At 36.3% G+C, this 13,005-nt stretch overlaps 1 protein-coding gene across 2 annotated transcripts in view; it reads right to left on the minus strand.

Annotated features, from left to right (window-relative positions):
- Positions 1 to 7,306: 7,306 nt before the first annotated feature.
- LOC144057782 (mannosyl-oligosaccharide 1,2-alpha-mannosidase IA) overlaps positions 7,307 to 13,005 on the minus strand; it is a 141,467-nt gene continuing 135,768 nt past the window's right edge. For both annotated transcript variants that reach the window (XM_077575683.1, XM_077575682.1), the window contains 4 exons: positions 12,495 to 12,714; positions 10,493 to 10,665; positions 9,740 to 9,855; positions 7,307 to 8,341 (listed from right to left, as the gene is read on the minus strand). In XM_077575683.1, coding sequence (XP_077431809.1) covers positions 8,179 to 8,341; positions 9,740 to 9,855; positions 10,493 to 10,665; positions 12,495 to 12,714 — 672 coding nt within the window. In that variant the 3' untranslated portion in view covers positions 7,307 to 8,178. The remainder of the gene's footprint in view (positions 8,342 to 9,739; positions 9,856 to 10,492; positions 10,666 to 12,494; positions 12,715 to 13,005) is intronic.

Genomic DNA, 13,005 nt, shown 5'->3' on the forward strand with positions numbered 1-13,005 from the left:
GATTTGATGAAAAGAAAATGGCTTTTGAATGCGCCATTGATCATCTTTAGCACTTTAACAGAGGCACAGAGCGGAATTAGTGAGCAGGATTGGATTGCTTCGTGACAAGGCTGTTCGGTTAGCATTCCAAACGTGCCATGGAAATTTACCAAAGCAGGCTGCGATGTGTGATTAGATCATAATGTCACGGTGAATCAGTATGTGGCTCATGACCTAAGATTACTTTCAAGGAACTGTGAAATTGTATGTTTGGTAGGACAGCAGCTGAAGACTTTGTACTCCATTTTTCAAGTTTTAAAACATTTGTTTGATTTATTGCCTTTCCTTTAAGACAAAATTTGAGTTACAAGGACGCTTCAGATACGCTACCATTCATAAAGCTCAATGGAGCAATTAAGTTTATTGAACGTGACAAACTGTCAAACACACAAATGCAAAATGAAATCACTCACAAGGAGCAGCTGCCGTTAAAATCAAACATCCACCACAATGCTTACGATATTACAGTAAGTATAGTGATTGCACTTCATAATACCAGTTTATTTATTTAAAAAAAACGTGTTTATACAATTCAGTAAACCCCACCTCCATCAAAGGTTCCAGGTTCACGGTCCCACTATTTTGTGGGATTTAAAAAAAAACAAACAATCCAGTTAGAACTCAATTTTGTGCCGTTTATTTTGGGTGTAATTCCACTGTTGGCCAGTAGATGGCGACACTGTTGTATTAAATGGAAAACTGTCAAATTAACTCATTCACTGCCATTGACAACTATAGACGTCAAAAATTCATGTGAACTATTTCTATTATTTTAACATTTTTTCATTTTTTTATGAAAACCTAGAATTTTTTTATTGTACATTTATAACAGATATAAAATTATCATGCAATTATTATGATTAAATTTAAATGTTTTTTTTTAATTAGGCCCGTCAGGCGATTAACATTTTTAATTGTAATTAATCACATGACTTAACTAACTAACGATTAATCACAAATTTACCCCAATTTTTTTTCTAGGTTTTCATTTTTTTTTTAACTAATAGTAATAGTTAAAATGTTTTTTTTTTTTTACGTCTATAGCCGTCAATGGCAGTGAATGAGTTAAAAAAAGACTGAAAACAGGAAGTAGGCCATTTTTAAACTCAACCTAGTTTTTGCTGAAGCAAAAGAGATTATTGAATGTCCTCTCCTGTCCTGCTTTTTACGCCTACAGAAAGCAACGTTCGTTTTAAATTGTGCATCTTTGAACAGGATTATTTGAGAATTTGCTCAGAAAAAAAACTGGATTTGTTTACTTTAAACAGATAAAGGGATCATACATTGTTTGTACAATTTTTTGAGATTGTAAATAAATACTGGGGAGGAAAAAATTCTGCGTTGACGTTGGAGTCCTTTCAATTGAAGTCCAGGAATGACACCCAGTCACTCAATCAAAGTCTACTTTGCTACCTCCTTCCATTCAAAGTAAATGCGCTGATGAGTCCAACAAGCTGTCGTTCGCCTCCGACTGCGTGTTGTAAATTCACCGCCGCCGACGATGTGGCGTAAATAGACGGCAGCCGGCGTAGCGCGGATGATACGGGCCTTGGAAAAAGACAGACGAGTGTGCGGGCTGTCAAAAGTGACACGATTTGCATTTGATCTCTTATTCATGAACAATTGATCGTGACGGCTAAATTGTTACTGGGGAAAAAGATTGAGCGTCTGTCGATGGACACGTTGTATTGGTGGTATGAGCAGGGTTTACTCCTGAAAAGTACAATTAAATTCAACATTATGGACAGTTTGACAATTACCTCTGTGTTTAATCAAATAGATGTGAAAAAATAATTCAATAATGATTCAAATAAAATGTATTGCTCATTAAAGTGGAAGCCAACCATGAACATTTCTTGACAATAATATGTTATATGTGACCTCACTAGTCTAAACATGACATTTGGATTATGAGATAAGAAGCAAACTCCAGCCATTTTAATTCATCTCGGGGCGGCCATTTTGCCACTTGCTGTCGACTGAAGATGACATCACAGTTGCTCAGGCAACGGCCAATCACAGCTCACCTGTTTTCTGAAGCTGTGATTAGTTGTCACCTGAGACCTGAGCAACTGTGATGTCATCTTCAGGCGACAGCAAGTGTCAATAAAAAGTGATGGATAAAAACGGCTGGATTTTGCTTCTTAAGTCATATTCCACTAACGCCATATTAACCAGAATACCATATTTAGACTAGTGGGCTGCATAGAACATGTTATTGTCCCAAAAATATTTTTGGTTTGATTTCCCCTTTAAATCAACTTTCCCCTTTGTGATGAATGGAAATGCCATTAATACTTTCCCGAGAAAGAAAATTAGCTGTATAAAAATCATTGTTATACTATAGTAGTTAAAAAAAAATGATTTTAGTTATTCTTCATTTCATTAAAATGAAGGTGGAATAGAAATTTCTGTGTCGAAATTAGCTGTATAAAAATCATTGTTATACTATAGTAGTTAAAAATTTTTTATTTTAGTTATTCTTCATTTCATTAAAATGAAGGTGGAATAGAAATTTCTGTGTCGAAATGGCAAAAAAAAAAACACCATTTCTTATTGTGGTTGTAGAGGTTTTGAATAAGATCATTTTCAAAATAAGAGTTGTTATATCATATAAAAGGCGATCTGCCCCAGCAATGGCACAATGCTACTTCAGTTTAGCTTATCTTAATGCTTTGAAAACATCAAATGGCTTTTTAACGGTCCTGTTTATGAGCCTCATATTCCCCACTTTGCATCAATTTCATTCATCAGAATCGCTGCGCTCGTTTGATAAGTCCCGAGTGACACACGGAGCCTCGCTCGTAATAAAATAATTAATATAAAAGAGGGCATTATTTATGAAAATGGCTTTACGCCCAATTAGCATGATGTGCGTATGGGCTTGGTTGTCGTTAAAAGTAATGACATTCTCGGATTCCCACTACACAATGACAATGACCTCGCAGGCAGGCTGTCATTAGGCGCACCCAGATTCCGCACACACGTATATACATGTAGAATTATACAGGGGTGCCAAATCCAGATCCAGAAAGTAAAAAACCCTGCCAAAGTTTGGCTTTAGCCCCTGATGGCTAGCTCCCTAGCAAGTCAACGAACACCATGGGGAGCTAGCTAGGGAGCTAGCTAGCTAGCTAACACTTGGGGCTAAAGCTAAACTGTGGCGGAGTGTTTACTTTCTGGACCTGGATTTGCCACCTCTGTATTTATATTAGGGGTGGGTGGAATTTACTAGCTGCCTTAAATATTGCTGGCTGGTATCGTCATCCTTAAAAAGAGCAACAACCAAAAAAATCAATGCATGTTTTCACATTGGAATACAGTATTCTTCTAAAAGACACTATATTAGTACATGTCAGTGAAATGAAATTCAAATGATATTGTTCACATAAAGGCATCAAAATGCTCCCTCACAATTGACGGGAGAGCGGCAGCATTGTAAACACACGAAGGTAGCAGCGTAAATATGGATCGTTTTTTTTTTTTTTTTTTTTTTTTTTTTTGAAACCGCATCCAATTAAAAGCAGCAGCCGCTTAATTAAAGGATTACGCCCACGACATAAACCCTCAAATGAAAGAACTTCATTACACGAAAGCGCACATTAAGTCGTGGCACTCGTATAATTATCGGAGGGTGACGACAGACAGACGCACTGCAACAATGATACAAAGGCATGACTAATAATGTCATAATCATTGTTGGTTTATGTCTCCAACTTGGGTTTTAAATAATTCAACAAATGAAATTCCTCTCAAACATAAGGCTCGCATAAGAAAAAGACGAATATTTACCATAAATGTTGCACTGAAATTTTTTTATTTTAGTAATTTAATTATCCTACATCATACATTCAAATATAATTGTTGCAAAAATGCTTTTATAATTAAAATTAAATTTCATAATTTTCGTATGCCAATTTTGCATATATTGATTAAAAAAAATGTTTACTATAGATCATACATAATAAAATTCTAATAAAGTTAACATTTAATTATTGGTGACCATAGAATTGATAGGTAACGAAAATAAAACTAAAATTACATTATTATCAATTCACATTTACCACAGAGCTTACGTGATAAAAATAAATACATTTAACAAAATTAATTGTTGACCATGCATATTACATAATAAATATAAATCAAATCATGGTCACCGTGGATTTTAAATAATAATAAATAATCTTGACCTTTAAAATAAATTAATTAAATAGAGCACATATATTGCCTATTAAAAATTAAAATGACCAAGTAAATAAATGACATCATGAATAAAATAATGTTGATCAGCTGCCTTACATAACAAAAATTCAATAAAACCACAAAGCTCTTACGTAATGAAAATACTGTACGTAAAATATTGTTTGTGGCGGATCTTACATAATAAAAATAAAATAAATCAAATTAATGTCCACCACAGCTCTCCTATAATAAAATAAAATGAAGTCAAATAAATTCTTGTTGGCCACAGATCCAAAACAATAAATGATCAAATTAATGTTAACCTAACATGAGTTGAAATATTATTTCCAGCTTGGCATCAATTCCAACTGTGAGATTAGCGGCCAAAAAGAGCGTGTGGCGCCGTGCTCTATTTTTAGCCGCATTAGCGAGCCATTATGCGTCCTTGCTCCCCTCGGAACGCTGCTGACAAGGTGTCGGGCCAGCGCACGGGGCCCGGCACGGCCTGGCGCACCTTTTGCTCTGTTGGCATGGCATCATTGCTCATCGTGTTCTGACAAGTGACCCCCCCCGCCCCCACCCACCCTCCACATACGCACACAAAATTTTGCTTACTCAAACGCATGTAAGCGTCTCATAAATGAGCCACTTAGAATTCGACTGGTTTAAAGTTTATTTCAATAAAATCTGGTGAATTTGGACTTTGGTGATTGATCTGACAATTGTTTCTTTTCTGGATACTTGTTTTTACAGAAATTGTGAAAACATTTTTTCCGCCCTTCACATTTTGGTTTTTACCAAATATAATGACTTTGGACTTATAAAACGTTTCAAGAACCGCTAACATTGAGCTGAGCAGACTTCTAAGCAGGCCACGATGTAATTGGCTGCTTGCAGAGTTGAGTAAATGAGCCACCTCTTTGACGTAATGAATTGGAAGCCAGTTGCTTTTTCTTTTCCCCTTTCTCAGCAAGCAGAGAGGGGAGGGGTGAGCAGTTATGCACATAGGAGGAGGAGTTATAGTTGCACAGATGCTTTTTGATTAATATGCATTTTGTTTATAAAAATAAAAAAATAAATGGTGCCAGCTTGTACTAGTTAGCCCCAAGGACAAATATTTTCTTCTTAGTACAATTTTTTTTCCTTGTAAGATTGCAGCGTTTAAAGTTTTACTTTATTTTTGTTGACCTTTTTTTCTTGAAAATCTATCCTTGTTTTAACTTTTTTCTTGAAAATGTAGGTATTTTTCTAAGATAAATGAATATTATCTCAATATTTCACCATTATTTTTGGACAAATCCAACCTCTGATGTTTTTTTGTTAGAACTTTCTGATGTTTCCCAAACTTTAAATAAAATTCAAATTCTTGAATGATCATGACTTAAACAAAATTTAAAAAAAAATCCTGAACATTGCAACACTTTATCAGTACGAATTTTTTCTTGAAAAATGTCTTTGCAACACTAATACCACAACTGTGTCTTCAAATATTAATATTTTATATATATAACTTTTTTTTTCTGGCCAATAGAGATTTTACTTAAATTATGTATTTTTAGTTGCAATTTTTCGCTGAAAGAAGCTTTTTTTTTTCTTTTAAAAATCGACTTTTTCCACTTTGCTCCCTTTTTCTCATTTTTTTTTACCAAAATCATGTCCCCCTAAACCTCATAGTAGTCCGATTTTTCCCTCAAAACCTTTTTTCTTGTAATATTAATACATACGTTTTGATTGCTCAATAAATCATTTACTCATACAATAAGGAAACAAGCAAAAAAAAAAAAATTTTTTTTTAAAGTCTTCTGAACATTTTTTCCCCTCACACTGTAATCTTCCACAGAGTAAGATTAAAAACTTTTTGAATCATACTTTACATTGATTGTAGAAGTGATGCTTATTTATAGACTGTACCCCCCCCCCCAAAAAAAAAAAAATATGCATGCTGTTAAAGGGAATGCACAATATGCAACACGACAAAATAATTGTCACTTGTCAAACTCGATGAGTTGCGAGCGGTTTGCAAACTTTTCATGTCAGTTGATGACAAATGTGTTTACCGGAGCACAGAAGAGACGTTCCTGTTGTGTTGTTTGTTTTCCGTGCGTCGTCGTCGTCGTCGTCCCAGAATACATCTGAGAGCTTTTTGAAAAGCGCTCCTTTGATTGGCGTAAAGATGCTTGGTGGGTGTCGCGTCGAAGGAAAATGGAGCTGTCGCTGCACCTCTGCGTTGCGCTTCGGCTCGTCGCTATTGATGCCTCCCTTTTACTCTCATTGGTCTTGTCACGTCGTCCAACTCGACGACGACGACGACAACATATGCGATACACGTTGCAAGTCTTAAGTAGCCACGAAATGCACAATTGTCAACAGCGGGCAGAAATAAATATAAACATTACATTCTTGTTATCCACGCAGTAGGAAAGATACAAGACTCAGATGTTCTAAATATGTACAATCTACCGTTTGAATGTGTACAAATCCATCCAATAATACACAGTGGCGTAGATCCTCGGATTGGCCACTGCCGGAATGCTAGTCGTTTTCATAAAAACCCAGCGGGTACTATTTAGCCCCAAGGACAACATGAGTAGCTCATGGGTCTGTTCTAAAAATTGTTCACCAGTGACATTTATTTAAAATCAACTAGTGATGTCAAAGTTAAAGTGTTAACTGATTAATTAATCATGAATTAATTATGACCATAGATTATCCTTTATATATATATATATATATATATATATATATATATATATATTTATTTATTTATTTATTTTTATTTTTTTTTTGGTGTAATTTAAGAGCTGTAATTTTAATATCGTGATACCGCAATATTTTTAAGCACAGTTATATTAAATCAAAAATATTGGCCAATGCCTAAGTATGAGGACAAAAAAAATCCTTTCATGTTATATTATGACTTTAAATAGTAAAAAAGGATGCTCTCAGTCTTTCACTCTGATCTGATCTGAAAAAATGGCTTCAGACTGATTTATGTCGTGTCATGTAATTGGACTGGATCATAAACAATTCTTTCAGTCGTGACTAAAGTCAGGAAAAGAAAAAGACAAAAACAACACCAAACAAGTTCTTTTAAAGGTACAAAGTTGCACAGCTCTTTATTTATTTTTTAAATCAGTATTTGAAAATACTCAACAACCAAAGTTTAACCAAACATTAATAAGTTGTATAATAAGAATCCAAATATCGGCAAAAAGTAGACTTAAAATGTTATAACTTTTGTTGTTTTTTTAAAGTTAATTTTCCTCCTTTTTCTTACGAAAACACCTGAGGGAAGCAAATCAACTGAAAAAAAAAAATCACAAAAGAAAAGAAGAAGAAATAATATATTTTTTTGATGTACAGCACTGATAAAAACAACAAAAATCAGTGTTGTTAGGAAAAACTGAAAAAGAACAAAGGTGAAAAGACATTTAGGCTTGGGATCCATTATCAGAAAGGCTGCGAGCTCCCCAAAAAGTCAAAACAGACAACAAAAAACAACAAGCGTCTTTTTTCTTTTTTTTGTCTACAATGGTCCCAGGATGCATAAGACACTTTCCTGACATTTTTTTTTAAGAAGGTTTCAGCGAGAAACATGACATCAACAGCATATTCTGGAGCTCTCAGTACTTCTTATTACAATTCAATGCTTAATTTTGACTGCAGGAATGCGGCGGAGGAAAAGAAATCCTTTGGTCATCCAAGCAAAAATCATTCCTTTCAAAAACAAAAAAAAAAAACCTGACAAACTCAAAAGTGGTTTTCCCGACAGAATCGAGATCGTTTTCCTCACAGAGGAAAGAAAAAGTGTCCGGCAACGTTTGGTCTTGATTGTCCACCCGGAAAAACGACATTTGAAAGATTAGAATATACAATCACAGCGTGTAAAAACCACCACGTCACGTACGTCCTTTGCTGGAAAGGAAGTGGAACGCATCCCTCGGAGCTGCGCGGTCGTCAGACGGACGCAAACGCGGGCTTGCTTTTGTCCTGTGCGGCGCTGGAGGACTCTTGCAGCAGGCAGCTCTTGCGCACCACGGGCAGCGGGTGGGCCTCCGTGTTGAACACCCAGTCCTCCGGGGGGAGCAGGTCGTCGTCCGAAAACAGCAGGTACAAATACCTGAACAGCAAAAGTTTCACGGTCAAATAGTCAAACCGTGAAATTGGAATTTCTTTTGTTCTATTATATTTGTGGAATATGAGTTGTGAAGCAAAATCCAGCTATTTTTATTCATCTCAGGGGGCGGCCATTTTGCCGCTTGCTGTCGATGACATCACAGTTGCTCAGGGCTCAGGCAACGACCAATCACAGCTCACCTGTTTTTTTGAAGCTGCGTTGGGATTGGTTGTTAACGTTATTTTAGTTAACGAAAATGAACAAAATTACAAAAATTCAAAAAACATTTTCTTTAACGAAAGAAAATAAAAACGAAAATGCTTTTTTTTTTTTTTTTTTCCAAAAACTAACTGAAACATTGACAAGACAAACTATAATTTGAGCGAAAATTTCCTTCGTTTTAGTCTTTGGTAATTAAAGCAATACATGAGCATTTGGGGTTGATTTAGGATGTGATTAAAAAATAAGAATGTTTGAGAGTGTGTCGCTCAGAAGTGACATCATCGAGCAACAGCCAATAGAAAAGCACATTCAGATGACGTCATTCCCATCCGACAATTTGAATTGATTGTTGCATTTAAATTTCGGACGAAATGCAACGCTAGGTAAAAAATGTGTTATACATGTTTAAAAAAACAAAAAATAATACTAAGCAGTTTAAAATATATATAGATAAAACTAATAAAAAACAAAAAGAACCGCCTTGAAAACTAATTACAAGTAACTAAATTAAAAAAAAATTAAACTCAAAACGAAATAAAAACTAACTAAAATGAAAAACCTGAGCAACATTGATGTCAACGTCATTCAACAGCAAGTGGCAAAATGGCTGCCCTATCAGATGGATAAAAAAATGGCTGGATTTTGCTGCTTAACTCATATTCCGCTAACGCAATATTAACCAGAATGCCATATTTAGACTAATGGGGCTGCATAGAACATATTATTGTGAAACATTTTTGGGGGGCTGAACTTCCCCTTTAAATCAACTATCCTCATTGAAATGAATGGAAATGCCATTAATGCGTTCCTGAGAAAGAAAAATTTTATGAAAATCATTGTTATAGTATAGCTTTTTTTTTTAATTATTTTAGTTATTTTATTTCATTTGGACTTTTATTTTTATTTTTTTATTTGTTTTACAGCATTTTTTTTTTAAATGCTTTGTTTTAGTATTTGTGTTTTGTTAAATATATGGAGTGTTTGCAGACAACATTAAAAAAAAAAAGGTCACTAAGTATTCTATAATAAAGTAAAAAAATATATATATTTTTTAAAGCATTTTTGTTTTCGTTAGTTTTTGCTAATGATTATGTACACAGTCAGTAGGGGAATCTTCAGTTGGTGCACTCAATCGGCATAAATTAAATTGTTTTTATTTTTCAGTCGCCATAAACTTACTTGAGTGTCTCTGAGAGGAAGAAGCTCTGCTGCATGTTGTCGTGACTGTCGGTCAACGTGTAAACGTCGCGGATCCCCGAGAAGCCCGACTCCACTCGGCAGTGCCGCTCCAGCGCCTGAAAACGAGACGACATCAATCAGCGATTGGCCGATGCCGTCTAATGTGGGTGGAGCACGTCGGCAACATTTCACGATGATGATGTGTCACTTTGCAATCGTATGCGACACCTGAGAAGTCGAGCACGTGCACAATGGAAATCCCTCGCGAAACAAAACAGGCCTAATGGGGAGTGTCCGAGCTAGCCGAGCGGATTAGCGCGGCGTTAGCTACAAAGGGATGCCTCGCGCACGCTAATTAGCCGAGACCCTGACGCGTTAATGCTCCGTGTTCAACCTTTGTGCTGTTTAATTAAAGGCCCGATCGGCGCTTTTGACTAAATTAAAGCGGAATCCATCACGCTAACCCTCTGCTCTTGATGACAGCTAATGTACATTAATAATAGCGCGCGAGCTCGCGCAAGCCTCACCTCAGGCTTTAATCTGCATGATAGCGTGTGCTGCTACTTGGAGAGGGTAATTAAGGATGCTAATTGGGTTTAGCGTAAAAGGTGAGTAGTTCACGATATGTTGGTTTAATAGCGCGCGCTAACCTGATACGATCTTTGATTACTTTTTACATTTGGTATGAGAAGTAACAAACAGGAAGTAACGTTGAAGGCAGGATCTACAGGATTTTATTTTTATTTTTTTTACCTCCACAGCCTCCCATCCCCACTCCCTGTATTTGGGGTCATGGGTGAGCCTCCACATGTACATGTAGCTCTCGATGACCTCGGGTCTGAGGATGTAGTATCTGTCGCTCAGCCGGGTGGCCGTGGCTTCGGCGCCGCTGTCGAAGCGGAACGCTTCGGGTCCCAATTTGGTAGCTGGAAGCAAAAAAAAAAAAAAAAAGTGCTATTTCATCAACCATTTCAAATGAGCAGCTCTTTTGTTTCGCACTTAATCAATGACTTCATATCCGCCGGAAATATCATCAAATCTAACTAACCATAAACCCTGCAAAGTTGATAGATCTGAAAAATCACCAAATGAGGCTTTAAAATTGTAAAAAAAAATCAAGCCATAATTCGGTAAAGCGTAGTTTTCAGTCCAAGTAGTATCTTGTCAGCAATTAACTTCAAACATGTTTAGAAACAAATCTCTGAATTTATTTTACAAGGCCAGCACCATGAAAAACTGTCTATTGACCCAAAGACCATTTTTGTTTCTAAAGGAAAGTGAATGGAAAAGATTTAAGGACAATGAAAAAAAATATATATGAAAAAAAATATATATATATATAGATACATATAATATATATAACATATAATATAATGATATACAGTATAATAAAATAATACATAATATAAAAAATTAAATATAACGCCAAGTATGATCATAAATATGATGTTAAACTCATTTTACAAAATTACTCTTAAAGGGATACTTGACTCATTGAGCCATTTTCAGCAGTAAAAAGTTCATATTTTAGCCAGAATTAATTTGCTAACTTAATTGTTTTTTTTGTACAGGTGCAATTAACTCATTCACTGCCATTGACGGTTATAGACGTCAAATATTCATTTGAACTATTTCTATTAGTTTATTTTTTTTCTCCATTTTTGTTAACAAGAGTATGAAAATATTGCACATTTAGAACAGATATAATATTTGTGATTAATCGTGAGTTAACTCGTGAAGTCAGACAATTAATTACAATTAAAAAATGTAATCGCCCTACGCTGCTAATTTTTTAATAATCTTTTCTTTTTTTATTGCGTCAGGCAATTTAAATGTTTAATTGTAATTAATCGCATGACTTAAATATTTAACTCACAATTAATAAATAAATAAAAATTAGTTAACAAAAGTGGAAAAAATTTGAAACTAACAGAAATAGTTCCAATTATTTTTGGACGTCAATAGCCGTCAATGGCAGTGAATGAGTTAATAACTTAAACAACACATTTTTCCACTCGCTGTCGACTGAAGATGATCTGTGCCGAGGAAGTGGGCACCGATCAATCGTAGGTGAGCCATGATTGGTCGTTACCTACTTCCTCAGCACAGGTGATGATGTCATCTTCAGTCGACAGCAAGTGGAAAAAATAGTTTGTACCTTGACAAGAAAATCAAATTCATTCTGGACAAAATATGAACTTTTTACTGCTGAAAATGGCTCAATGAGTCAAGTATCTCTTGAAACATATTTAGAAACAAATCTCTGAATTCACACCTCGAAAGACCGTTCTCCCTTCCCCTCCCCCCCCCAAAGTAAAGACCACGGAAGGAAATGAGAAACATTCAAGGGTGATAAAAAGTAAGCAAAGCCAAGGACGATAAAAAAAAGCAAGCAAACCTTTCCGTCTTTTATCAGCCAAAATGGTGGCCCAATCTGCCCGACGCAAACAACGGCGATAAAGACCATGTTTGCTCATTAAACGCCATCTATAAAAGAATCACCGCATCCAATTTTCCTCCCTAAAAAGATGCCTGGAGCAGAATCTTTCATTTGAGTCACTCAAGCGTCACTTAAGCACACTTAAATGATTCCACTCAACTCAATATATGCCAAGGACGCTCGCGTGTGAGCAGCGATCACTTCAAGCTCACGCGACACAACTTTTTGATTTCGTTTGCTTTCAAGCGCATTCGACTGCACGAAACGTGTGAATTTCACAAACGCGCGTAAACGGTGACACGCGGCAGCTCTTACCTGAGCGGTCGTAGCTCTCGTGGCAGGTGTGCGTGACCTCGGCGGCCAGGTCCAGGTAGTGCTGCCGCTTGTCGGGCGCGCCGTCGTCGGCGCCGATGCCGATCATGCCCCCGGAGAAGCAGGCCAGGTGGCCCATCTTGTGGTCCAGGATGCCCCCCCGCCACTCCGCCATGTAGGTCAGGCCGCCGGGCGACTTCTGCACCAGGTTGCTTTCGATGGCCTGTCAGACAATACACGTTACAAAATGTCTTGAGATTTGAAGTAAATCTGAGGGGGAGGGGAAAAAAAAAGAAATTATATTTTCACTGAAGCAACCCCCTTCGCTCCGGCTCTTTTACTGGATTTTGGCTGATTTTGCAAGGCCCACAGAATATTGTTTTCTATTGCTAAAAAAGTATGGAACCTACCAAAAGAAAGATTAGAGTCTCTTCTTTCATCAGGATTTTTTTTTATATTTCTATCTGTTTCCGTTTTGCAGCAATTAGCATTAGCGTATAGCTATGTTTCATCA

Source organism: Vanacampus margaritifer, chromosome 9, assembly GCF_051991255.1.
Source record: "Vanacampus margaritifer isolate UIUO_Vmar chromosome 9, RoL_Vmar_1.0, whole genome shotgun sequence".
Classification (NCBI taxonomy): domain Eukaryota; kingdom Metazoa; phylum Chordata; class Actinopteri; order Syngnathiformes; family Syngnathidae; genus Vanacampus; species Vanacampus margaritifer.